The 24,563-nt window shown below is 40.2% G+C and overlaps 1 protein-coding gene across 1 annotated transcript in view; it reads right to left on the bottom strand.

The window, feature by feature from the left end:
- LOC121512824 (neurocan core protein-like) overlaps positions 1-24,563 on the bottom strand; it is a 69,204-nt gene that overhangs the window by 24,185 nt on the left and 20,456 nt on the right. The window contains exons 8-9 of the mRNA XM_041792303.1: positions 22,823-23,956; positions 8,714-8,830 (exon numbers count right to left, since the gene is read on the bottom strand). Coding sequence (XP_041648237.1) covers positions 8,714-8,830; positions 22,823-23,956 — 1,251 coding nt within the window. The remainder of the gene's footprint in view (positions 1-8,713; positions 8,831-22,822; positions 23,957-24,563) is intronic.

The raw sequence follows: 24,563 nt of genomic DNA, 5'->3' as shown, positions 1-24,563 counted from the left end.
ATGATGTAGCGGAAATATCTCAGTCGCCCCCTTCTGGCAGTCTGCAGAACAGGTGAACTCACTGTTAAAGGCTTAAAGTTCTGGAAGGAAATCATATATTCTAAATAACATGTGAATTAGACCGAAATATTGATTTTATCTTGGTTTATTTATATTCAGCATATGTTAAGAAAAAGCTGGCCCTTGTATAAATGGAGTTGATGACCCTGCTCTAAGTGATTGTTTCTTCGAAGTGGTGGGTGTAACAAGGTACAAAGTAATCACATTACATTTGTCGTTAACACAGTTGTGCTACACAATACTGCTGATAATTCATACATCAAATTACTGTTACTAATAAATAAAGAATCTTGTTACTTGCATTACTGTAAATATGTCAACTATGTGTAGAACAGGAACACAGAAAAAACAAATCAACCATCCCTTTAAATGCACACTCACGCAATGCTCGCTGATTCAGGAGACTGACACATTAGCTCAAGTCCGTGGAGGTGGGAGAAGAAAATGGCAAAGCAGCTTAAATAAGGATGTCTTTAGATGCGTGGAGATATGAACACTACTTTAAATTTTGCACAAAAGGTCAAGAATGTGACTGTGAAGTGTAAGCTGTGTCCAGTCCAGAAATGACTCTCGACTGTTTTGAACTCTGTATCAAATGTTTATACCTCCAAAGGCAGCATACTAACACAAAGCTAGAAGCCAAAGACCTCTAGTCATCTCGAGCTAGGCTCATGTTCAACTTCATGATGCCAACGCCTACCAAGCAGCCAAAGTCAATTTCCAACAACAGCATCAGGTAACCAAAAAAGCTCAGATAAATAGGCTTGTGGCAGCATATATGGTGGAGGAAATGTTGGCCTTGTGGCCTTGTTCTCACATAATATTCCATGAGTTTTGTTTCTGGTATGATTATCACAACTTTGCTGACACCTTTATTGCATTAAAGATCAGAAAGGAGAGGTCTTGTTTATGTCCTCCTTATAAAAAGGATTGCTGCTTATTGCAGTTTTATGTAGAACTGCACAAGATTAAAGATGCTGAGCCAAAGCATGGTAGAGCCTGCAGGGATAACAAGCAGGGTTAGAGCCTTAATGTCAACTCAGGCTACACATTTTGTTTTTCTTTCGAGACTGCAACTTCAGACTATGCAAAGAAAATCTTTGGGATTGGATGTTAGGTCAAAAGAGTGTCAATCATAGCTACAACAGAAGCACTCTCAGAAAAGAAGAAAACAACAAACAGGAAACAATTACTGATTGGATTATGAATTATAGATAATATTTATAGACTTGTTCTGATTTATGAAGAGGAGGACAATAAAGATTGGATATCTTCCAACATGAGGTATAAATGTTATAACTTCAAGGAAATTAAGCCCAATTAGCCTTGCTGATACATACAGTTACACTGTATGTCTACATAAAATTTAAGAGGAAAGCTATCCTATTGGTAGGCATCAGGATACGTCTTGTTAACTTCAGGTCCGAGTGTCAAACCAGACATTGATCCAAGAAAAATTCGGACATTCTAGTCTTGTCAAATTGTGGTTGAGGGTTGTCTTGGACTTGTCGTTGATAATGACTACAAGAGCATTTGTAGTTCCCAACACTCAGTCTGGGCAACGATGAAATCAGTCAAAATGGCTGAATTAGTAGTCTGAGCCAGCCTTCAGTGAACTGATCTTTAACTTTAAAGTTGATGTTTCAACTGATTCATGTCACATTTTTACCAATTCAGGGCTTAGCAGACCAATGATCTCAGATCTATATATAAAGATCAGTTATCAAATTCAGATCACTATATCTTTACACCACTACTTAATTGAGAATAGATGTTTCACAGATTATAAAGTATGCTTCAGTTTCTCATGCATTGTAAACATGCAAGCTCTTGTGTTCATCTGGATGTACACATGGGCTGTGTCCCTCTATGTTTGTGTGTAGATACTGTATATCTACTATCTATTGTAGATTCTGTCCTCTGAGTTTGCAGGTGGATTACAAAGGGATCAGGGTCAGCGGGCACAAAAGGATACAGACAACACAGCACAAGCCTTGGGCTCTGTGAGCTCACCTCAGAGCTTCTTGCAACATAAAACAACCAATCAGTGATCAACTTTTATGGAAAAAAGATCATCCTGGAATGTCTCATGAAAATAGAGAAAATACTTTCTCTCTTTTACTAAGATGTTAGGATGAACAGGGAAATATTACCTCAAGACTAGCCCAAAAGCCCCGGGTACATCTTAAGAGTCTACATGATGTTCTGAGAGCCGCCCACAGGCAAAAACCCAAACAGTAGTTTAAGGGGTCAGCAAATGTATCAAACTCCGATCTCATGAACTCAAACTTATTCTTTGCCGCTCTCTTCTTTCTCAGTAGAGGAAACAGCAAGGCATTTCACTAAAAAGTGAACCAACAACTTGGCCATTGCTAAGCTATTGCTTTTTATCACCTACAGTGATCTGCATTTATGACACAATTGGCATATGTGCTCCCCTTAAAGCATGTGATTATTGAAGATCTGCAGAAAGTATTCTAAATTCCTCTGTGTCTACATAAAACATCCATTATCTTCAGCCACAGCTGGTCTTACCCATTCCATCCTCCTCTTTGACCTCATCGCTCAGGGCTGTGGACACACTGGTGAGATAGGTTAGTGGTTGATGATATTAATAGCTTCAATCTCATGAATCTTTCAAGCTCAATTATGTGAGAGGAGAGGGTCTCAGAGGATGAATTACTAGAGCAGCTCAGCCAAGGCATTTCTCTCAGCCTCTTTAAACATGACTTATGTGTTATCTTCATATAGTCTCAGCTTATATTGGATTTACAGGCTCAAAGAGATGTGTGTGAATGTGCTTGTTGAGTCAAGGTGTGTGTGGACGAGTGGAAAAAACAGAATATATTTCTTTCACACTTTAGTGAGCAGAGCACATTTAGAATTGAACTATGCAGGTGAGTGAGCATGTGAGCCTGCATAAGTTTCATTTGATGCATGAGTACATAAATGTTTCTGTATAAAAAATATGTAACCTTTGACAGGAAATACAGAACAAGAGAGAAGTAAAGAAAGAGGAGGTAGAGAGGGAAAGAGGAATGTGGGAACTGATAAATGTTTTGAAATAGAAAGCATGAAGGGGGTAAAATGTGTGCAACAGAGACCTATTTGATTAAAATAATTGTGATGATAAGAATAAAAAAACGTTTGGAGCTGACATGGAGACCACAGGAAAGAGGAAGTGGGAGGGAAAACTCAGATCTAATAATAATAATAATAATAATAATGATAATAATAATCTTTATTTATAGAGCACTTTTCAAAACAAAAGTTACAGAGTGCTTCACAAAAAAAGAGAAATACAATGCAATAAAGGAAATACAATGCAAATAAAATACCAGTAGTCAGGCAGCAAAGTGGGTACAGATGATCATGATTGGATATGAGGCCAAACAGTGTGGGTAGGTGGAATATGATTTTAAAAAGCTTCCAATGACTTTCATGTGGAGCAGAAAACCAATGTGGAGACTGTGCTGCATGCACTGATGACCCAAGAGTTTTTGAAACCTTCTGTAAATGTGAATGAATATGACTGTTTGTGAGGTTAAGCAAGGACAGAACAGATGTTTTATCAACAGTAGCAAACTGTTGTTTGTGACTTATATCATTCAGGTAATTTTGAAAAGTCTGAGCAAAAAAAAAAAAAGGTAACACAATGACCTCTTGAGTGTTTACCTGACACACCAGGACTTTTCAAAAAGTTCTCAGAAGGTGGTTGGACAAATGTTCTGTCCATCACATTCATTACAGTCAAGACAAGACAAAATGGGGTGGTAGGTAGCACAATGCCGGTTCTACCCTGTGCTCTACAGGCTAACACTGCCATAGTTTGTGAACTTTTGGGAGCTCCTCTGTGACTAAAATTTCTGCTGAAGGCGGTCAGAGAATGTGCAAAAACATTTCTGCCAAAAGAAGCTTTCAGTGTGGCTCTTTGCTCTTATTTTAAAAGAAATGGTAGGCCAGTTCAGATCAAACTGCTGTCTTACTACAGCTTCAACCAGGGCGATTGCAAAGTCATACTGAAGCAGGTGGGAGAAAGACAAAAACATCTTTTCCATTATGAAAAGTGTGGCTCTTTGGTCTTGTTTTAATAGGGAAAAGTCCTGTTTTGACACAACTGCCACTGTGGCTACATACAAGCTAATCGCTCCACCAGCAGTCATAATTTATATATCATCATTGTTTTTGTTATTTTTTCCTCCTTATTTCAAACAGAAATCTGGTTCAGTTCTCATAAAACTGCTGCTATACTGTACATATAAAGCTAACTAGCTAACCAAGCTAACTAGTGTACTAGCAGCTGCCATCACTATCGACTCTTAGAACAACTTAAGGTCCTGGCACACAAAGTGTGTTATTTTCATGCAAATAATTTGCACAAAATTATTTTTATTCAAGTCTGTAGTAAGCCAATGCAAGCCTTTATAACAGAAACGTAATTTTGCTCAGCAAAATTGCTGCAGATATTTCTTTAAATAATGTTTGATTTTTCAAAGTTTCTCTCCTGACGGGCACAGAACTGGCCAATCAAAACAATCGTTTTAAGGCTGTTTAAGTTTTAGGGAAGGCAGAGGAGCAAGAACATTCTCCTCGCCAGCATCACATAATGTTTGCCTCTTTTCATGTCTGTCTGTAGCCAGCGCTAGTCGTTTTTGCCTTAGGTATCCTGTAAGAGAGGGAGACTGGCTGCAGTCAGACTGACATGTCCATGTGAACGTAAATACACTACTCATACAACTAGAGCTGTTTACAGTCTAACAGGACTTCAGCCCAACGAAACATTAATAAAACAGCCTCCTCTGATCTAACACATATGGCTATAAATGCTTTGGATCAATCAGCACATGAAAATTACTCCTCCAGGCAGTCCATATGACAAACATGTGAGCAAATCTGCAAGGAGAGTTAATCCCTCTCACAGTTCATCTCAAGTGTCTCTTTAATATTATTATTAATACTATTCAACATAGAGTGAATGAAAAGATGGCCCCTCTTCCCAGTAAACTTGGCTGGCGCAGTATGAAACTGAAACAAAACAGCACTGACTTCCTGGCTGTGAGTAAAGGTGCCTTTAATCTTCCACTCCAGTATAAATCACTGTTTACCAGAGGACAGAAAAATACACACTGCTGACTTTCACAGTGCAAATTTTTTTTTTAGAATCTGCATAATTTATTTGGAAAAACGACATTGCTTTAGAGTAGAAAAGCGGGTCAAAATTTGTCTCATAATTGTTTAGGTTTTCATGCCGTTTATTCACTGCCTCCTTAATCTCTAAAGGTTTTAAACTCCACCCGTAGCTTAGGCCTTATTCTCCTATAATGAGGCTAATTGGTTGGAACCATTTTTAGTTCATCACAAACAGTGTAGATTGGAGCTTTGCAAGATGAATTTACCTGATGACAGACATGGAGGCTGGCAAATCCTTCTGCTCTGCAAGGTTATTTGGGCGTGATGAATGGTTGAATCTCTCAGCCACTGTTATCTCTTCTTATTCAGCATGCAAACAATGGAACAAATGGAGGAAGGTTATTCACACAGGCCAATGAGGAAGATGGATGAAGAGGAAGAGGGGGTCAAAAGACAGGAGAGGAACACAGCCTGATCAGGGTAATTTCCTTCTTTTAAGAGGATCATTTACTTTTTGACCTCACAACACAGCCTGCATTATAATCCTAATTGCACCACACAGATACCAGCTATTAGCTCTTAATTGATGTTAAACACCAGGAGGAAGACTTATGTCTCTATTTGCTGTTTTTTCTAGTTTTGTGTGGTTGTCACAGCTTTACCATGCCCTCTATGTCTCTGTCTTTCCCAAAAGGATGACTGATGGCTACTTTCTCAATGAAACAAAGCATTCAACCAAGAACTTCCAGAACTTCAGGCAGGGAATGATGAAAGCCTATCTGTTTCTTTTTTTGTTTAGAAAATCAATGTAGGGCAATATTCTGGAGAATTTGGCTTTTTATTTTGACACTTATATCCTATCACAAGGTTTGAAATATTCAATACAGTTTAAAAAAATATATAGTTTTTTCCTTTTTCAATGAGAGTACTACCAAATGTCTGTGGCTTGACTGAGGGTCCAGGAAATATGGATGCAGGAAATGATCACAGAGGCTGCTGCTTGGTTCTTTCAGTCTCTCATAAATAATGACCAGAGACCAGCCATAGAAACACAAATCTAATACTGCAGCTCCAAAACATTTCATACCAAATAATTGCAGCTACAAACCAAACCCAGCAGACAGCCTCTGGGTCTGCTGCAGCTCTACCCCATTTTTCCAGAAAATGGATTTACATGGCTACTTTGGGCTGTGTGGATGTATCTAAAATTGGGAATGAAAAAAAAAAAAAAATCTAAGCCGCAAACAACAAACTGAAGGATATACAAGCAGAAATCTGAAGCCAAATACACCCCAGAAGGCATTTGTCATTGTAGGCAATTAAAATTTTGCTTTTAGTCACAGTTGATATTGGAAACATCAGAAAAAGGCTGCCTAGTAACATCATCAACACCATAACATACAGACAATAAAGGTAGAAGTAACGAGCGTGCTCTAGAAACACACTGAGGCTGAAACATCAATACTTTCTTTTCCTAATTGCTAAAAAATATCAGAAAATGAGTTTCATCACAATAATCAGCCCAGAACAAGTGATATGCATTTTCATAAATTACTGAGCCAATGCCAGCAGGATCAATCTTTAGTGGTTTTGTTCCAGACATACAGAAAAGCAGCAAAATATATGAATCTTTTGATTATCAGAGCCAAAATTATATTTATTGTTATTATTATTATTATTATTATTAATAATAATAATAATAATAATAATAATAATAACTTTATCTATATAGCACTTTTAAAAACAAGGGTGTAAAAAGTGCTTTGACATGCAGAAAAACAAAGCAGCAGAACCCAACAAGAGATAAGGACAGCAAAACAACAACAGCAAGAGAACACTCAAGATAAGAGAACTTAAACAAGATCAAAACCCAGACTAAATGTTCAACATTATCACTGAGCCATTATTAGAGCTAAAAGTCCGAGCAAGTCATACAAGCATAGATATACCATGATGAGACAACCTGAGACGTCATTAAACAAAGACATCGTACGAACCCACGAGTACCTGGCCACCATACGAACCCAACCACAAAAACCTGAGACCAAGGGGACTGAAGTTTTAAAAGGCAAATAAAAGAGAAGCAATATGAACTAAAAAGATTAAGAGAAGTAAAATCGTAAAGGGAAAAATAAATGTAAAAGAATAAGTATGAGGAAGGAAGACGCTAAAGTGATACAAGCATCAAGAAGGTAAAAGCAAAAACCAGTAAGAACTGCCTAAATAAAAACTCAAGATCATGGATATTGAAAATCAAAACAGTAAGAGGATTAAGGGATATTAAAACATGAATAAGAAGAGCAAAAGGCATTAAAATAAGCTAAGAATCAGAAGTAGTAAAGAATTAATAGTAACAATAATAATAAAGTATCAAAAGTAGCAGTAATGTAATTATAAAAGTGGAGATAAAAGGTAGAACAATGATTAAAGGAAGAAGAATGAGTAAGAAAATGACATCACATAAAAGCAAGTCCATAAAAATGAGTTTTAAGAAGTGTTTTAAAAGCAGTGACTGTTTCTGCACGCCTTATCTCCTCAGGTAGGTCGTTCCAAAGTTGAGGGGCCCTCATGGGAAAGGCCCTGTCACTTTTAGTTACAAATCTCGACTTTGGAACAACCAGGAGGCCCCCACCCAAGGATCTCCAGGTGCGGGCTGGCTCATAGGGGGTTAGAAGTTCTGTTACATATACTGGAGCCAGACCCTTAAGTGCTTTAAAAGTAATGAGTAAAATCTTAAAATCAATTCTAAAACTAACAGGAAGCCAATGTAAAGATGCTAGAATAGGGGTGATGTGATCTCGTCTGTTAGAAGCCTGGCTGCTTTCATACCTATGACCTCCTTCCATTAGGAGTGACCCTTAGGACCACGAATCAGTAGTCCAGACTCATAGCCACCAACACCAGCTGTGATGTGTTGGAGCTCAGAGGATCCCCGCTGGGCTTCGTCATGTTTCTGGATGTTACTCTGATCTTTTCTCGTGATGCTACATCAACTTTGCCTTGTCTTTGATTCCCTGCTATTCCTTATCTACAGCTACATGAGCAGCTGCTCCACCCTTCGCTGACACCAGAGCTCCTCTGTGCCCTGTTCGTCCTTTGATCATGTCTAACACACAGACTCATTCAAACACAAGCCAACACAAACACAACACAAAGACAGTGCACAGCTATTTTGAAGACAGCAGTCTCCCAACATATCTGTATTGCTGACTTGCAGCATGAAGATAATCTCACTCTAATTTCATTCATACTTGCTTTAAAGAAAAACAAAACAACTAAAGGACCTGACAGAAATCCTTCCTTTCAGTTTTAATACACTCAGATTGGATCCAGAATCCTACATACAAAAGTGCCCCAAACCAACACAATATAACTGGTACTGTCCTCCAGAGTTCACTGATCAGCTACTGGTTAAATGTCAACCTCACATATGCCTCTCTCTTTTCCTCTTATGTCCCACTGTGACACAGCATCTGTGGGCAGATGTGACCTTTTAGGTCTCCCTGACCTGGTGGTGACTTACCGATTTCACAGCTCTCTCCAGAAAAGCCGGCAGGACAGTAGCAGCTATAGCCGTCTCCTTCCTGCAGGCAGCTCCCCCCATGCAGACACGGTTTGGCCTGGCAGGGGTTATTATCAACTGTAGGGAAGGACAAAATAAGAAAGAACACAAGGGTTAACCTCAGCAAGTGAAGCTTTAATTGATAGGGCTGTAGAAATTAATGCATTAATGGTGCATAATTGCTATAAATCGCATGCTTTATTATCCCTTTCAGTGCACTTTGGCCAAATGACTGCAAAATTTCCTTTTAAATCCATAACAAATTCCCTTTTCTGTGGTAAAGTTCACATTAAAATGTTTGATCTGGCCAAAGTTCATTACATTTTCTTAAAAAAAAAAAAAAAAAAAGAGGGTGTGAATACAAACAGGAAGTCAATAACCCACAGTTTATGATTATGTTTTAAATGCAAAATAGTGGGATATCAAAATGCAACAAAAAGGACAGATCTATCACAATTAAACACAAAAAAATTTGAAATTTGTCATGAGTTACAATTTAAATCGTTTGCTAGCCCTAAAAATGTATTTTCTCCAGAGAAGACTGTCATGAATACACCTTTGCTGCTTTCTTCTCTAACAGGCAGTGACCCAGCATTAAGTCCTTGTTATCTTGTTTTTGAGCCTGTTCTCTTCCTGCTCCCTGACAGTGAAAAATACTACGGTTGGCAGGCAAGATGTGGACTTCTCTCTCTCTCTGTATGCACCCTCCAAGGTGAAATATTTCCTGTTGCATGTGTTGTCTCACTCTCCATGACTAATTTCCACTGATAAAAGGACAATGCTGAGTCAACCCCCATTCCCCTAGCCATTCCTATCTCTTATTTCAAGCCCTCCTGGTGAGCTGTAGTACTCATAAACCAGCTGATAATCATACCGTCACGCAAACTGGATCAGGCATCTATTAAATGAGGAGGTATTAAATACATATTATGTTGATGTTGCCATAACTCCATGCCTCTTGGAGCTAAGTGTTTTGGCAGATGAATGATGGAGATTGAGCTGTAATTGTTGCTCTTATTTTAGAATGAGAAGGACAGAGAGGATAATCTGATGAGGACTATTAAGGTCAGTTAGACTACACAGTATTAGCACAATTATAGCCTGACCAGAAGGTCGCAGACCCATTGGTACTGAAAAAAAAAAACCCAAAAAGCAATCAAGCATTAGTTCAGGCAGGCCACGGAGCTGAGTACTGCCATATAATTGAAATCAGCTGATCTCATGCAAGGCCTTGTCAGCTGACGTCTGGCTGATTTGCTTCTAAGTACACTATTGGCTTTTTTCTCTCAGACCAACTAATAAAAACTGCTCTAGCCTGGCTTCTCTTTGCTGTTCCCTCTGCAAGCCTCTTTTTGTAACCCTCCTCCACCCCAGCTCCTCCTTTACTCTGCTTGACTTAATCAATGTCATTCTGTTGTCACTGATGCCTGATCTGCTCTGGGTTTTACTGCTTCTCTCCCTGCCTCAGGCTTTTTCTAAGTGCTAATTAATAACTGCTAGAAAAGAAAAATATTTAATCATGTGTTTCTTGACAAAGTGGTCATGACTGAACAACTACAATGTTTGCGACACCTCACGACTGCTCATTACCTCCTGACATGTCTGTCAGTCAAATAACGGCATGAATTTATTAATCTATGATCACCTGATCTGACACAGTGAACAGCATCACAGACAATAAATTATGTGGTCTGAGCTGGTCATTAGAGCACAGTGCAGGCATAGGGATTTTATATTCTGTGGGCAAAAAAGGACAATAGGGAACTGACTAGATTAACTGACTTTTCATTATCCATTCCTGATAGGACTGCAGCCCCTGACACAATCTGTCAGACCATCTTATATACTGCATCTCCTCCATAATAACAGACACGCTCTCTTAATGATGTATGAGCAGAGAGCTGCTGTGCATAACACAGAATACCGTTCTCCACAAAGTCTGGAAATGTGCATGCGTATTTCAGGATGTTTGTCTGACCCTGACTCATTGCAGGCTGATGATATATACAGTAACACCAGTGTGTTCAATTTCCTGTGAAACAACGAGATAGAGCATTGCTGCAGAGACGCTGCTGTTGATACTCTGGACAGCAGAGATGTAGAAAGGCTGACTTTGAAAATGTAGAAATGCTTAAAGAGGAAAACCTTCAAAGACAAGTCCATTCCACAGGAGAAAAATAAATGCTGTATGTGATGTAAAAACATTGCACATTGGTAAATAGACTTGTGCTTGGATAGCCCTTTTTGTCTGACTACTCAAAGGGCTTTTTACACTGCATGTTGCATGTACCGACTTACACTTCATTCGTACACTGATGGCAGAGGCTGCTGTGTGAAGTGTCCATCATTATCAGCTTAACCCATTTACTCACACACCACTGATGCAGCAGTGGGAGCTATTTGGAGCTAAGTGTCTTGCATGGAGCTGCGGGAGCTATGGATCATAACCCCTGACCTTTCGGATAAGCAACACCCCATCCCCCACAACAATGTTTTGTTGATTAAGAATGAAAAATCTGCAAGTGATGAGCAGAGCACAGCATATGGACATGTGAGGACTGGTCTGGTGCAGATAAACATCTGATGAAACTGGAGGGGAAATGTTCGTGTGGGAGAGAGAGAGAGAGAAACAAGATGGCTGATGGTCTAAGATGACTGGCAAGAACAAAAGGGGAGCCATATGCCAAAGAAAGAAATCTTAGATCACAGCTATGAACTCAAAATGGTCACTTCACCACACAGACACCTAGCGACCGGACTTTGACTCTGCAGCGGTCTCGCTGGTGTTTGTATAAGTGAAGGTCCTATACTGGATATAAATAGACACAGCAAAGTATATCAACAACAAAGAAGCAGAAAACAGGACAACAAATGATGCTTTAAAGAGATGCACATTAAATAATTCCTACAGCTAATTCTGCCCAAATCAAGCCTCTTACTTTTGATCAAAGTGTGAAATTAAAGTGTGATGTCCAGCTAGATCGAGGAGTGGGCAGAGGGCATTCATGACTCTTCTACAGTTTTGAGGGAGTTTTGGGGGTGCTTCACCTGCAGAATAAAGATATACAGCAGCAGGCTTCAACTTTCTAGGGGCAGCAAATGAGTTCTTTAAATGCCCTTTATTGGATTCCAGGTGCTGACTATAACTCCTCTATCCGGATACATTTATTGATGAAAGGAACGAGGAATGATTCCACAAGAGTCATCCATATAATCCTTGAGATTAAAGTGACCAAACACTAAACAAGTCACACAGTGTTTAAAGCTTATAAACCTTTAATTTTTCATTAACATTAGTTCATTTCTCTCCACAAAGGAAGGATTTTTTCACCATGATTTGAGCAGTTTCTGCTGAATGGTAAAATAGACTTTCCTCTTACAGCACTGATGTCTAAGCTGTGTGGTGGTACACACACTGTCCTGACACTGATCCAATCTGCGGGTAATTAGTAACGACTTATTACACACAAATGAGACTATGCTCTCCTCCATCTGTCCACACACAGTGAGCTGTAGTTTTAGTGCTGACGTCATATGTACAGTATGCAGATGTGGATTGTGTGGCCACAGCAGCATGTAACTTAAATTTAAAATGCTTAATGATTTCTGTGATATTTTGCTGTTTTCCTTGTAAGATATATGTGATTGAGAGAGTTTACTCCATGGGTGAAAGAAACAAGAAAACCTCAATTTAAACTTGGTAAGACCAGTAGGAGGGTGAGAGGAGAGAAGAGAAAACTTAGTGATGGACAGTCACAGAGGGAGCTATCAGACGGTTCCTCCTCTCTTTATGCTCGCTGTCAGCTTATGATTAATTACTCACCCGTCTCAAAATAGGTTGCCCCTTTAATCGTACTGTGTCTGACTTCTTCTGTGTAAAAGGAAGTTTGAAAAGGAGAGGAGGCCGGAGTGAAAGAAAATGTTCTGTGTAGTACTTTGTTTGGATTCATGGAGATTAACATGTATGAAAATAAAGCTATTGGGTTTCCTTCCCCGACATTTAGCAAACACTGCAGAATCTTTTCAGCCCTGTGCAAAATTCCTTTCCAGAGGTTCTTATAAAGTTATACCAGCATGTCCCTCTGTACCAGTAGTGAGGATTAGCCAAAGGATGCAAATACAGTGCATACAGCAAGAAGTCAACCCCCCTTCACTTTTTTTCAATCTACATAGTCATGTTGTGGCCTGATGCTACAAATACTAAATGCCATATTTTTTCTCTCATTATCTACACTCAGTCCTCTATTATGACAAAGCAAAAACAGATTTTTAGACATTTTAGCAACTTATTAAAGAGAAAAAACTGAAATACCACATTGACACAAGTATTCAGACCTTTTTAATGAGTGCTTTGTTGAAGCAACTTTGACAGCAATTACAGCCTCCAGGCTCTCTAAATATAACAATTTTTGCACTCCTGGATTGGAGGATTTCTGCCATTCTTTTTGCAAATCCTCTCAAGCTTAGTAAAGTTGAATTTGGACAGCCATTTCTAGGTCTCTCCAGAGACGTTTGATGGGGTTCAAGTCAGGGCTCTGGCTGGGCCACTCTAGGATATTCACAGAGTTATCCCTAAGCCACTCCTGTTTTCTTGGCTGTGTGCTTAGGGGCCGTTGTCATGTCGGAAGATGAACTTTCAGCCCAGTCCGAGGTCCTGAGCACTGCAGAACAGGCTTTCATTGAGGATATCTCTGTACTTCGCCCCATTCAGCTTCCCCTCAATCCTGACCTGTCTCCCAGTCTCTGCTGCTGAAAAACACCACCACATCATGATGCTGCCCCCACCATGCTTCACTGATTGGATGGTATTGGGCAGGTGACGGTGCCTGAGTTTTGCAAAATCAAAGCAGGATTTTATGTTTTGCATTGAGGGGAGGCTTGGAGTTCACCACAGTTGGACTCAAATTGAGTTTCAGAAACATCTCAGTAATGATCAAAAGCAAGGGAAGGCACCTGAGCTACATGTTTAGTGTTGTTGTAAAGGGACTGAATAGTTATGCCAATGTGATTTTTCAGTTTTTCTTTCTAACAAAGTTGCAAAAAATTCAGTTTTCACTTTGTCATTATGAGGCACTGAGCACAAGGTAATGAGAGAGAACAAATAATTCAAATGATTGCAGCATCAGGCTGCAACATAAGAGAACTGAAGAATGTGAATAAGGTCTGAATACTTTCAGAATAAGCTAAAGCTTATTGTTAAACTATGATGAAGAAAACTGTAGCTATCTTCTTGATCAAATTTAAGATTAAGCTAATAAGTAGACGTGATCAGTGGGAACAAGTTGTTCTGTTCACTGAGATATCTCTATGGTCAGTAAAAGTCCAGACTTCCACCTTCTTCCTGCCAGGATTAACAAACAGAAGCAGCAGACTGTAAGGAATCTGACTTAAGTATCAGAGCGTCCTCAGACAGAACAGAGTAGTTTCTACAGATTAGCTTTGATTGCAGCCAAGGCAGCCTTAATGCAACTCAGGGGAGAAATGAAACCTACTTCTGAAATGTAGATAACAGTTCCCTCCAGCACAAAGATGCGTACCTTAATGTAGTCTGACATTACTTCAAAGAGACCTAAAAGAGGGAGGAAAAGGAGAGCTGGGAGGTTTAAATAGAAAGTTGAGGGGGTGGAAATGGATAGAGGTTTTTCAACCTTGATGGTGGACTTGTTCAGATTTGTGCTGATGATGCCATCGTCCCAGCAGGCGGTCTGCAGATTCAGACAATCTGCTGTGTATAAACACTGTCAGTCTGCAGTCTGGACTGTTTCAACAGACTGTTCTTCCCTACAAGTCCATGAGATCATGCAGACTATAATGAATATCAACACACCTCGCCATTATGAAACCAAGCCTCCACCTCTCTCTTACTTAACCTGAACTAACTGTTAATCTGAACCAGTGATGTGTAACATAAACTAACAGGAAACTGAAAAGAACAAGTGATCAAATAAAAGAAACAGAGCCCTGAAGCAATGTGATAAAACATTTGTGATAAACTATTCATATGGAACAGAGCAGAGTTTTTCATTTTAGCTTCACCTCTTTTTGGCTGCATAAAACATGTGCCCTCTTTCTACCCTCACAGGCAAACACAAACTAATACAGACACACTATAAATAAGCATGGCACTTACAATTAGCTGCAGCACCAGCAGTCTGAGACAGCAGAAAGCAGCTGAGCTGCTCCAAGAAAACCTTGTGAATTGAGCGCAGGGATGTCCACAGCCTGTACAGGGCCCAAAGCCATTGACTGGGTTATGCCTCAGGCCTGCTCTGACTAAAAGTCACTATAAATAACCTGTAACCAAAATGAAACAAAATTCTGAAAATGCATGAAAAGACAGATGAAGAAACTGAAGGCCTGTTGTCTTATAAATAGCACTGAGGACACCAAGGTTACCATAAAGGGGATAAAGGGGAGAGCTTTCTGTGGTACAACCAACTGGGGGCCCATGGAGGCCAGCAAAATCACAGTCCATTGTAAAGGTAAGCTGTGAAAACCACATTTTATTTTTCATCTGAATAATAGCCAGCGCTATCAAAGAAACACTAATCATTTTATAATTTCATACATTTGCATGTAAAATGCAAAATGCAAACCCCCTTTCTGTAATTTTCTAGTGGGTCAGAAGTGCATAAAGAAGTCAACAGACACAAAATAGATAGAAAGTGTCAGGAATTGGTTTAAGTGGCATAAATGTGTCAAAAGTGCTTAAATGTGTTTGGTCTGGCAAAATGGGTAAAATGAGGCATAAATGGGCAGAAAAGGTGCCTGGGAAAAATCGGTTAGGAGAAAACAAGTGGCAAAAATTTGGTTTAAAGTGAAAAAAAAAAAAAAAAAAACGTAATTAAAGTGAGTAGGAATAAAGTGCAGAACGGGTGGCAAAATTTGATGAAAAAGTGGAATAAAATGGCTTAAAATGTCAAAAATGGGCAGAAAGGGTGCATATATTGGATTAAGAAGTAGCAAAAATGTGTTAAATAAGGTAAAAATTGACAAAAAAGGTGGTGAAATTAGATTAAAAAGTGGTATAAATAGACCAAAAGAGGCCAAATGGATAGAAATGTGTTTGAAGTGGAAAAAAGGGTTTGACAGGGGCAAAATAATTGGTGGACAGTGGCAGAAATTAGTTAAAAGTTGCAAAAAATGGGTCAAAGGTGCATATATTGGAATAAAGATGCAAAAATGGGTTAAAATAGGCAAAAAAGCATTAAAAAATGTGTTTAAACTGGCATCTAGGATTTAGCAGAGGAAAAAAAATGGCAGAAAGTGGAAAAAATCGACAAAGTGTCAAAAATGGGCAGAAAGGTTGGCGAGATTGGTTTAAAAAGTGGCAAAAATGGGTCAAACAAGGCCAAACTGTGCTACAAAGGTGGTAAAATTGGATTAAATCAGTGATTCCAACCTGTGGGCCATGGCCCAGGTATTGCAAGTGGGCCTCAAAATCATTTCCAAAATAGTATGATTTTTGTGTGTGTGTGTGTGTGGGGGGGGGGGGGGGTTATATAACAATAAAAATATACAGAATAGTGTTTTACATGTTAAAACTCAGTTACGTTTAAAGGATATAAAAAATGTTCAAATATTCTTTTCATCATTTTGTTTTGTTTTTCCTTCAAGTGTTAGACATGTGACAAGCAAATGAGAAATAGGAACTTTTGTTGTTTTCTAAAGGTTGTGCGGACAGCTCCTTGAAAACTGTAATACTGAAGGTGTTGCAATATGTTACAGATGCTGTGTTAGTGACTGTGGAGCTTTTCACATGTTTCTCCTGTATTCAGTTCAGTCCTTTATGTTCAATGTTCAAGAAAAAGGTGCCCTGAGAACGCATTATATGGCCTCCGTATTTATGGGGTCGGAGGTTGGCCGCGAAAATTTTTGAGACTTAAAAGTGGGCCCTGAGTTAAAAAAAAAAAAGGTTGGGAACCACTGGATTAAATAATTGCAAACCTGGGTCATAAGAGGCGAAAACATAAGAAGAAAGTGACACAAATGGTTTTAAGTGGCAACAGCAAAAATATGCTTGTAAGTGTTAAAAATGGACCATTGTCAGCTGTTTCTGATAGTTTTGGCTTCACTGTGGGCAGGTGCCAAGTCCTGCTGGAAAGGAAATCAGTGTCTCCATACATTTCTCAGATGGAAGCTTGAATGGCTCTAAAATCTCCTGGTTGATGGCTGACAGAGTTGACTGTGGACTTGATAAAGCACTGTGGACCAACAGCAGCAGATGACATGACACGCTAAACCCTCACTGACTGTGGAAACTGAAGACACTGGACATCAAGCACAGTGGGTCCTGTGCCTCTTTGATCCTACTCCAGATTTTTTGAGGTGCAAAAGTACATCTTCCCTAATCCCTTCAACTCCCCTTGATCTCAAAACCGTATCACATAGAGAACAGTCCTGACCTCTGTCACATGTTACATGTCATGAAACTTTGGTGCTCCATAGTCAAAACTAAAGATTAAACAGTGGGTAGGAATGAATACAAGTTCCTTTCATTTTTGTGTGATAACTGTAGCAGTCAGGAATAAAATACATCAGGAAGAGTTATACATGATTAACATTCACTTCTCATATCAGATCTTCCTAATGCCTCCTACTAGGACACATGTAGGTGTCTGACAACTTGGACACAGAGACCTCTCAACCCCTCCACCCACTGGGTGCTGGCTGCTGCAGGATGTTTTGTGAACAACTCTGAGAGACAAACAGCCCTGACACAGCTCCGCTTTTTCTTCACTGCCAGTAGGAGTGAAGTCAGACAGGCAATATGGCCGCTCCAGAATCTCAGGGTGCTCTCATCCTCCTCTGTAAATAAATACTTAGATCTTTAATCAATCATTTCATAGTTGGCCTTGATGACAGGTACTACACTGTGTTCCTGCATGAGTAGCTGTCAGAGTCAGTGAAATATTGTGTGTCTGACTCTAAGTGGATGCTAAAAATGTCCAAGTAAAATCTCACGACTGTTGCTATTTAAGTGTTGTTAGGTATAAAAATGTCTTTTCATCACTTGGCCTGCTGAGCATTTCTCTTTATAACTTATATTTAGTCAGGAACGCTCTCACAAAATGGATCTACAGTTTTACTTGGTGGATAAAGCATTGCTCAAAAGATGCTCCCTGGGTTAGCTGCAGCATGCCAGGGAGTGCATGGCTAGAAACCCCCATTTGGATGGATACATTAATGACAATGCGCACTGAATACAATAACATTAGTTCAAAAGCAATCAAACATAGAAGCATTAATCTGAATATGAGGGTGGAATGAGCTTTATGCTATAAAGGAGGAGGCTGGGGTGGAGGAAGTTAAGCTTTGCCAGCAGCAGCAGCAGCGTGGTGCGTCAGCATTGGTGCAGGGACTAGTGAGAAGTAAGTCATATTCAAAAACACTGCTGTGCTGAGAGAAAGAGCTGTGATTGGCTGTGGGAGCTGGGAGGTGATAACTGGGATCAGCAGGCGGTCATTGCCAACTCCCAGAAATGAAAATAAGGCAGGGCACTGGGACCAGGGGTGGTGGGGTGCTGATAACATTAGTATTAAAATGATTTTATTTAATCCTTAAAAATAACAATTATAAAGCTTTATGAACATTATCTTTCACATTTCTAGCCATTTGTTGTCTTTTTCTCAATCATTACGGTACTTCTGCAGCCTTCTCCTCTTGGTTGCCAGTGAAGTGGTCTCCCTCAAAGCCATGTTTTTCAAAAGTCGTGTCTCTGCAGTATCTTAGCATCCATAGGGCAATGACACTCAACATTCCAGTGGTCAGTGAGAAAAGGCATAATGGAAACTTGGTCAAGGAAAACCTCTGCATGCTCCAAGCAGAGAGACAGCAGCTGTGATGATTTCATTAGAATAAAAACTAAAAAGACAGTGATTCTCAACATAAGGAACAAAAGGCGTTCCCTGACTAAACATTTACAACATTTGGCTGGATTAGAACAGGTCTAATGTTGTAAAATTCACTGTTATATTAAACAGATAACAGTAAAAATAGAAACTGCAGAATAGCATCTATTGTTACTGTGTGATTTGACTACGATTTACAGCACAGCTAATTCTGGAGGCTGTGGGAAATGTTCAGAAAAAAGCAAAAACACAATTTTTTTTTTTATCAGCCCTTCTGGATCTGTTACCTAGGGATGTTCCCAGGTGACTATTTACCCATTCGGCTAAATGCTCATTTATATTGCATTAAACCGACTTGTCTAAAGAGGAGAAAATACATAGAAAAAGGGTCATTGTGTCAGTGGGTATAATGTGAGCCTGATATACATATGTCACCTTCATGCACCTCTGGTAGTAAACTAATACTGGCCACACACTACAGGATTATAAGCTCAGTGTTAGGCAAGATTTGCCTTCCCCAACAATCCTAAGGACATATGCTGAGCGGAGCCTAACCTATTTGTTTGAACAATCCTTATTTGTGTGTTGTGTCCTCCCAGACCACGAATGGTAAATATCAAACATGTTTGATGTGGACCATCAATTTACGATTCAACTTAAGAGACTTGGAATGCACCTTGTGTAATGAATAATCCATTATTTTTTTTTTTTTTGTAGCTGCAAGTACTTAATTATGCAATAGAGATGTCAGAACAGCTGTTGTCTCTTTTCAGGGAGACTAAAAATGTCTGAAATGACTCTGATGGCGCTATAGCTTTAGCCATTTTATTAGCTCTAAAAACAGAATTTATCACTCTCTTCCCCCAAACCAGATCTTCCCCTTAGGTTTTCAAAGCACAATATGAGCTATGTCTTTAACTAGTACAGTCTAAAAACTTTCACAGTCGACACAGAGAGGTATGTAGCACAGTCCCTCAGACTCTTCTTTAACAAATCCAATTCATTAAATATGAAGCAGACAATAACAGGAGTGTCTGCGATGAAAAACTGTGAAAAAGAAAACTTGAGCCAAGGAGCTTAAATAAGGATGACAGATAAGGGAGAGATGGCTTTTAAGAATACCACTCTTTAGAGGCAGTGACAAGGATCCTGCTCTCCTAAAGGGGACTGTTACACAGCAATTGTCTGCTTTATGTTGTTGCACACTAGAGTTCAAGAGGCCATGAACACATTATGCCAGAGGGAGTTATAACAAAAATCAGAGGAGTAATAAAAGACATGAAGTCAGGGAGACGTGAAGCAAGGAAGAAGGGAAGACAGTAGAGAAAGAAGGGAGAGAGGAGAAGGAAGGAAGGGCAATGTACTTCTGTATTCAAAACTGAGCCTCTCATTTCTCCAGAAAGCTGATCCAAGGTCTTAAACGGCCAGCAGACAAACTTAACACCCATCCACATAAAGTCATGCTTAAAATATACTGCCTGTCCTTGTCTCCATTTATCTCCCTTTCCTCTCAAAACTCCAACACACACTTCAACCTAGTGTGTCTCTGCTCTAAATTTCACACTCTAATTTAGTTGAGGGCTGCCTGCTGTGTTATTGATGCTGCCAGAGGTCTGATCCATCCTGAGCTCAGGACAAGGCTGCCGTCAAGATGACAATAACTCAGAAGCCTCCTGTCCTCAGAGTATCAGACAGGAATTGGCGCTTTAAAAGCTGGTCAAAGATGACATCACTTCATCCACCAGCACTGCATCGTCCTCTCAAACGGCAGAGCTCTGTGAAGGTTTGTTTTCACGTGATTCTGCGACACATAGGATGGATTACTGCTGGGTAAATTTGGCCGGCTGCTGTTCCTTCACATATATTCAGTTTTATGTGTATGTCCACCCACTGTGTGGGTTTAACTGGAGGCTGGAGCGATGGGGAATTGGAAAGCTGGATGTGGCTTTATTTTACCAGCATGTTGTCACTCTGAGATATGGACAACTAGGGCACAGAGGGGCTGCAGCTGCTCTGATAAACAATAAATGAAGACTGGGAGAAGGTGGAGACTACAGGAAGAGAGAAAGGTAGGAGGAAGGGGGAAATAATCAAAAGGAACAATGTGCTCTATGGAGGTGGTAGGCCTGTGTTAGTGTAGTTTCTGATCATTGATTAAAGAGGTGTATGTGCTTCCACCCACAGCATCACAGGGGACACACTCATCACTCTATTTCTCTCTCTCTAACAACCGATTCTTTCTCCCAAGATCCGTCCATTCCCATGTCCTTTCCCTCCTCTCTGTCTCCGCTTCTCTGGTGTAATGGATGGGCAATTTTTGCTGTAACTCATGGCTATGAAAGGTCACTCACAGGGAGGGTAAGATGTTTTTAATTGCTCTACAAAGGCAGGGACGCTCAGTCCATTCGAATGTCACCACAGAAATACTAATGATGGCAAAGAGCACTCGTGTACTCAGATACACCGATTCTCTTTGATCTTTGATGGGATCCCTGATGACTTCCATCGTATGAGAGATGAGTGTGGATCTATCATGCACTATCCTTGAACTGCAGTAACATAGGCCATATTTTTCTTCACTAATATTTGAATATCAAAGAAAAGATGAGTATCAGGGTCATCTTCCACAATTCCACAATTTCAATCGAACAAATCTCCACTGGAAATCAAGTTGTACTGCTGCTGTGATTTCTAAAAGAGATCCCTACTTTATATCCCCCTTCTGCTGCTAATAGTAAATACTAATACAATATAATCAGGTTCTCTTCATCTCTAGACAATGAATGTTTACCGAGAGAAAGAAAAGGTCATCTCACTGTCATTTCTGAGTTTAGAAAATACTGTTTGACCACACAGTGGAGGCTATGAACTGCTGCAGTCAAGAATTGAGATAAGCAACAGGTGAACTAGGAAAACATTTGTTCTGCTTATGATCTCAGTGGTTTTTCCACATAAGGTTCATTCACATTTCAAAGAAATCAATATGCGTAGCTACACAACATCACAGACACTGCAATTACTGTAGACAGCAGGTTCAGCGCTGAGGTGTGAAAGAAGAGAAAGATGAGTCAGAAGTGAGACGAGAAACTAAATGAACACGGACAGAGAGGAAAATAAAAGCAAAGAGACTGGAGTCAATCGTGAGTCTAATCTTGTATTAAGTATCTATTTCCCTCACATTTATATTGATTTGTTTTGGGCAGGGATCTGCCTCTCGCCACTACGCCTACACACTCTCACTCTGACCTGCTATTACCTTCACAAAGGGGCTGTCCACACAGAGATGAATCCAGGAGAATCCGGAAAAGCATTTTATTACTTTATTTATTACTATTTCATCCACAAGGAGCCCAAAAATGCTACCTGTTGAAACCAGGTCCCAGAGTGAACAAATCTGTACTGCCAACTGTTTCATCTGCGTGTGTAAAACCAAGTGCATCTTTCCTGAAACTATGACATCACAGCACACTTAACCTGCAAGCTCGAGCATGGTAAACAACAACAACGGCAGAGAGTCAACAGCTGAAATGTGTGAAGTTTGAAAAAGTGTAACAGGAAATTAGCTGTTAAGGTAGCACCAACCTACCACTTCAGATGAACCCACAAAAAACGAGAGCAGAAGAATTCAGTCTAGTTAACCAGTCTGTCCAGTAAACACAGAGGGCTCAGACTGTTGACTTTTGTGCGAATTGTTCATAATGAAGCAGTTATTTAGCATTTTGTTATTACTGAGAATACCATGCTTCAGTAGTACAGGAAAGCTGGGCCTTGTCTGAGTGCACACTAAGGCTAAGTTGGTCGCACCTCTGTGCACTGCCCTGCTGTCTGCTGTGTCTGTCTGTACCAACAAGGGAGGAAGAAGAGCGAGAAGAGAGGATGAGAGGGCTAAAGAAGAACAAGCCTGGATTTAAAATGCAAGGTGGATAAGATAGTAAAAGAGAGGGGACTGCTATAGAATGAAACAACAAGACACAGGCACAGTAAGGACATGAGATATCATTATTTAAAGTAGTTCAGAGGCTGTGAACTCAAGAGGAGACAAACAGCATCCATTCTGCTGTATGTGGCAACAGGATTGCATCTATGTAAATTATGTTTCTGTCAGCTGAGCAGCAATCACACCAGCATAAATCAACACTAATCATGTAATTGCTCAAAATCCTAATGATCATAATCACTGTGATTACCATCTATTCACTGTGAACACCATGAAGCTTACCTGAGGGGATGAGTCCAAAGGCCCAGTCGGGCACAAGAAATCCAAAGGGGTTGTTAGATGTTTTGGTGTCTTTCTTGTCTGCTGTAACAGTTGATTTATTTTCCTCTGATTTTGTGCTGACTTTGAAAGGAGTCCTCCGACTTCCAGCAATGAAAGACTCAGTCACTGCAGACCTGGACTCCATTTCTGTTGCACCATTAGAGTCGGAGGCAAAGGTTGCAAGCAAAATGACCCCTGTAAATGTCTGAGATTCTTCACTTGGTGTTTGAGAAGCTGAGGGGTTGCCTGAAAGTTTCTTCTCCTCCCTAAAAATAGAACTTGATGGATACTCGGTGGTGGCTTTATCTGAAGGATTTTCCAATGTTGCTGTGGTGGTAGGATCTGTCCTCTTAGTATCTGTGGTTGTCAGAGGCTCCACTATGGTCAGCTCAGCGGTCGTCAGTACCTCCGCTAAAGCTTCAGGAGAAGAAGACGCCTCCTTTTCATTCCACACCTGTTTTGTTCCTCCTGACGCAAAACTTGAACCACCCTTTTCTCTTTGTAAAGACGCAGATGATAGGTTCTCTGTGGGCCTGTAGACATAGAGGATCTCTCCTTTGGCCTCCTCTGCTGTGTCATGGGAGCTCTGAGGTGTGGTGGTGGGTTGTTGGAACAGCTGCCAACTGGACAGAGTCTCTGTTTGGCCTAGTGAAGTCTCTTTTTGGCTCAGTTTGACACCACTGCTGTCCATGTTGTTGAGCTTGAATCCAAACCCAGCAGGGAAGTTGTTCCCTTCTCCACTCCCCTCTTCTTCCCTCTCCTCCCCTGATGTATTTCTGGCAGCTGATGGAGTGTTAGCATCATCTCTGTCCTGTTCCCTCTCCTGTCCTAAATAGTTTTCATGATTGTCCTGTTTAAGGGAATTGGGCAGTGGGATTACCTCGAGAGGTCCTGCTTTGGCCTCCATAGGTTCCCAGGTGGGGCGTTTGCCCACATGGGCCACATTTCCTGGCGGCCCTACTTTGGGACCGAGCATTGACTTGATGGTCCAATGAAAATAGCTGCTGGTTGAGCTTCCCCCAGGACCCTGAGGTTTGGATATGTTGACATGCTCACTGGGGGGTGATCTCTCATTGGGACCTGATGCAGTGAAGCCTGAAGGGGACAGAGAGACATAATCAATAGTGTCCATGTTAGGGTAGGGATATTTGGAGTTTTGTGGATAAGAAATGAAGAACTGAAAGTCTCACCCTGCATAGACCTCTGTATAATTCAGTTTTTAAATTGATTCAACATTACTTTGCACAAAATCGACTGATTATTGCTTTTCTAAACATACTTTGTGAAAATTGTTAGTTACTAATGAGCAAACATTGTTTAAAGTACAGTGGAGAAAGATAAACTAAACTTTAAGGCTTACTGAAAATAAAAGTTCAGTCTAATCAACTGTGATTTGGATGTTGGGCTTCTTTCATCACTAGTGGAGCTGATCAGAAATGCAACAAAAGATGCTGAAGTTTGTGGACCAAGAAAGCAACATCCTTTAAAGAAGACCATAAACACACATGTGAAAGCTCACAGAGACAGGAGAACACACTAGCATTGTTTCACTGTAATTACACACTCCACTCCTGTGTTTTTATTCCCTCTGGACTCTCTTCAAACAGCCACCTTCAGGAACCCACTCTTGTGGTAAGAAAAGCCATGGGGAAAAAACTCAAAAGCCCTGATACAAAAGACTTGATCCACAACAATCTCCCGT

Source organism: Cheilinus undulatus, linkage group 7 (genome assembly GCF_018320785.1).
Source record: "Cheilinus undulatus linkage group 7, ASM1832078v1, whole genome shotgun sequence".
Classification (NCBI taxonomy): domain Eukaryota; kingdom Metazoa; phylum Chordata; class Actinopteri; order Labriformes; family Labridae; genus Cheilinus; species Cheilinus undulatus.
Note: the sequence above shows the minus strand (reverse complement) of the source record. Positions and strands in the feature narration are given on the sequence as shown.